Source organism: Littorina saxatilis, unplaced genomic scaffold (assembly GCF_037325665.1).
Source record: "Littorina saxatilis isolate snail1 unplaced genomic scaffold, US_GU_Lsax_2.0 scaffold_435, whole genome shotgun sequence".
Lineage (NCBI taxonomy): Eukaryota > Metazoa > Mollusca > Gastropoda > Littorinimorpha > Littorinidae > Littorina > Littorina saxatilis.
The window spans coordinates 96,849-101,206 of NW_027129022.1; the positions used below are offsets into that span (position 1 = coordinate 96,849).

Sequence of the window (4,358 nt, forward strand, 5' to 3'; positions counted from 1 at the left end):
TTCTGTCAGAAGTTAATTTAACCCTGTTTACTCCTGTTTTGTGTGTCGCACATTGCCTTAACAAGTATAATGACAGTTTGGCTTAAACATCCTTTTGTATCAGCTGCAAGCCCTCCCCCCCCCCCACACTCTTCCTTGACAATACAAACCTTAAATGGTCTATTTTTTTATATTGACAGCCACCACTAAACACACAGAAACATGCACGGTCGTATGAAGGCTGAATTTCAAGAAACGTGGAATTGTTTGTTTAATTGACGTTGCCTTCAAGCCATCAAACATCGTATAATGTATTCATAAAACACTGTTTTATTTTCTTTACACAATGCGACGTCAGAGGCCGAGTGTATAGTTACTGTGTTCACTCATAGAAAATAAAACAAAATCCAACTAGGATCGATGCATGAATGTTGATTGTATTCTGTATCACAAAATGTCAGACAGGCATATTGACACACACACACACACACACATACACACACACACGCACACACACACACGCACGCACACACACCCACACACGTACACACTGAGAGAGAGAGAGAGAGAGAGAGAGAGAGAGAGAGAGAGAGAGAGAGAGAGAGAGAGAGAGAGAGAGAGAGAGAGAGAGAGAGAACAAGAACAAGAACAAGAACAAATCTTTAATTGTCTAAGGCCACAGCCCCTTACAATAGTGGTTAAAATAACAGCAATAGTATCTGCACAGTTATAAATTATAGTCACGCATAAAATTCAACAAATACATTAAAACCCTGATGACATTTATAAGGGTTCGTCTCTTCTTTAGCATGAAGAACACAAATCTGCTGAAGCTGTTCATCACATTTTCCTCATTATTGCCACAGAAATACACAAGTTGTTGTTGCAGCGTCTTAGAGTTCGAGATTTTCAAATACTTTGCTCGAAGGTCTTGATAAAAAGGACATAAAAATACAACATGGTGTTCATCTTCTTTATCAGCTGTACAGAGAGGACAGTTTCTTGTCGTTTGGTTTGGTGCGTACCGAAACTTGTGAGCGTTGATTTCGGATACTCCTGCGCGGAAACGAGTAAGAGCAACTCTGTACTTAATATCTTCGATTAATTCAATGTATAGAGAGAGAAAGAGAGAGAGAGAGAGAGAGAGAGAGAGAGAGAGAGAGAGAGAGAGAGAGAGAGAGAGAGAGAGAGAGAGAGAGAGAGAGAGAGAGAGAGAGAGAAAGAAGAGAGAGGGCGCACGAGACAAAGACAGAGTCTGAAGGGGAAAAGAGGGAGACAATTTTGATTTTACACACACAAACTGATTTTACTTAAAATGAAATGAATATCATTTTCTTATACACTGGCATCACAGTCAGTGTGTATTACTTTAAATGTTCAACCGGCTCTTGAATAACAGTAGTATAGAACAGTCTGCAAACAACATAGCACAATCCACAGTTGCTGATACTTGGTTTACACAAAACGGCTTTACTCAATTTGTATCGTGACATATACACTATCTAGCATTTGCAATTCTAACCCAGACAGTACTTATTTCAAGCAATCCCAGTGAAAACATAACAGAAAATAAGCTGCTGTTGCTGCTACTTCTAGTATTTCTACCAACAAGTATAATTATGTCCACAACAAAGTAAGTTAACAGGATAATGCATAAGAAGAAAGTCATCAGATCGCTTTCAAAGTATACGATACAGTTTGCTTTACAAATAATGCTACCGCGTAGGAGGACAGCCTTCACTTTGTAAAAGCAATATAATTATTTGAAATCTAGATTTAAGTAGAGTTGGAACATAAAAAAGCTTTGTTTGAGAACCTACTAGTGAGTGGCGTCATTAGAAAGCTACATCTCTCTACTTTAATTTACAGTTTGAATTTTCAATCAATTCCGATCCGAATTGGAGATATGAGGGTTCTAAGCAGGTGTGTATCAGCCCTGAAAACCCAAAATCCGGTTCCATTTTACTCTTTATTTTATTGCACACAAAAACTAACTAATTTTAGCATGCATATTTTCTCCGAAAACGCCACTTTTCAGGGTGATTTTACACCACAGTTTTCTCAGTTTTCATGCTAGAGCCTTGTAATTTGTACTAAAAATAGATTTTAGCCATAGCTGGATCCTAAACTAGCCAAACTGTAATCAAACAGAGAGATCAGAAATATCATAATTTATACTAAGGGGAGATTTGTTTGATTTTTGTATTAAATTGTGTACATGGCGTTTACTGGCAATACGCCACATACCTGCTTTTCCCTTGTTCAGGCTCCATGTAAACTTGTTGTTCATCACTTTTTCCAAAGTACAGCTTTCAGGGATAAAAAGTGTAAGCAATATTGTGTAAAAAGTGATACCGACATATTTGTGTTCGCAAAATGTTTTTAGTATATATTTTTTTATTTTTTTCTCATGTTTGTGAAAATCTATCAGCTAATTAATTATTTTCCTGAAAAACTACATAACTGACATAGATGCCCACCCAGCGCAATCAAAATCCACTGAGTTGTTACTATGTAGCAAAACTAAACCACAATACACCCAACTCTAGGTAGGTCTACCCCCTTAATGTCGGAAAATCGGCTAAGTTTTTTTCGGGTTACTTCTATCGAGTTACTCCCCTTGTACTTTGCCGCGGCGTCAGAAACGCTGGACGTTCTGTTCCAAAACCTTAAAGAAGCAGCGCCTTGAAACGCTTTCACTCACTTTGAATGAGGTCATGAACATACAATAATACTGGTCAAACAATTATTGTTTTCCTTCTCTCTCTTCTTTTCTTTTTTATGTATTTATTTTATTTTTGCATGTGTAAAGACATTTTCGCGCTTTCTGAGTCAATCGCATTTGTGAAGTGAATGACACTCGGCTGTGTGATCCCAGCCTTCCCATTGGAACTTTAGCACTTCCACTCTGGGTAGGAGCCGACCGAAGCTCGAAAAACCCACACACCCCTTATGGGATTCGAACCACGATCTCCCGGCCCGCAGTTCGATGCGCTAACCACTGCGCCACGGGGGCCGGTATAGCGATTTTGAACAAATCGTGATGTGCACGTCTAGAATGAGGGTACAGTGGATTCCACACATTGTTCAGGGTTGTCTAATTTGCAAGGAATCTCGCCTAAACATTCTCATCAAGAGTATCCCTTTAACCAGAAGTCCCTGACATCTTCCAGCTGTACGGCGTTATATTGCAATACAAGACTGTTCGGTAAGCTCCCAAGTGTTAGAGCCAATGACTGAAGCCTGTGTTAACTCAGGCACCTTATTAAGGATTGTTGTCTGCGCTGGGCTCGCTTTGTTTTGAGTTGGCGGTTACATGACCTGCTGATCGAAGCTGGTACTTGCAACCTGGAGGGGGTATTTAGGTCAAACCATCTTTTTGTCATCCAAAATATGAAGCTTCGTAACAAAAATCATTACAACATGTCCCTAGGGAATATTACTTGTCCGAACACAAGGCAGAGAAAGGTTGGTCGGAAAACATCCAGCGTGTTCACGGTAGTGATCTATAAGGCTTGTCACTGTTGGAAAATCATTCTGTTTTTCTATCCAGAATCCTGACTGACTCACACATATCATGCGACTCTTCACTTCGCCGTTAAATTTCACTGAAAAAAAAAAGAAAAGAAATTAACTCAATCAATGTTAATGTGGTCCAATTATATACTCATTAAACTACGAATGACCAAATATCACATTCACGTCTGACTGACTCTCTCTCTCTCTCTCTCTCTCTCTCTCTCTCTCTCTCTCTCTCTCTCTCTCTCTCTCTCTCTCTCTCTCTCTCTCTCTCTCTCTCTCTCTCTCTCTCTCTCTCTCTCTCTCTCTCTCTCTCTCTCTCTCTCTCTCTCTTTATCTCTCTCTCCCTCTCTATATATATATATATATATATATATATATATTATATATATATCTCTGACTCTCTCTCTCTTTCTCTCTCTCTCTCTCTCTCTCTCTCTCTACTAATTCTTCACACACACACACACACACACACACACACACACACACACACACACTCACATACACACACACACACACCCATACATCCACACAGACAAACTCCCACACGCACACACCCATTCACAAACACACACACGCACACACCACACATAAACACACACACACGCATGCACGAACACACTTACAAACCAAAAACACACGCACACCCGGACAAACCAAACACATCCGCACAAACAGACAAACCAAACACACCCGCACACCCGGACAAACCAAACACATCCGCACAAACAGACAAAACAAATTAACACACACGCACACACGCACACACGCACACACCAACACACCCGCTCACACGGACAAACCAAACACACACCACATACGGACAAACCAAACACACCCGCACAAACGGACAAACCAAA

General features: G+C 40.2%; 1 protein-coding gene across 1 annotated transcript in view; it reads right to left on the reverse strand.

Moving 5' to 3' along the window:
- Positions 1-3,408: 3,408 nt before the first annotated feature.
- Positions 3,409-4,358, reverse strand: part of LOC138957308 (uncharacterized) — a gene marked incomplete at its 5' end in the record, with an annotated part of 2,815 nt that continues 1,865 nt past the window's right edge. The window contains 1 exon segment of the mRNA XM_070328440.1: positions 3,409-3,587. Coding sequence (XP_070184541.1) covers positions 3,409-3,587 — 179 coding nt within the window.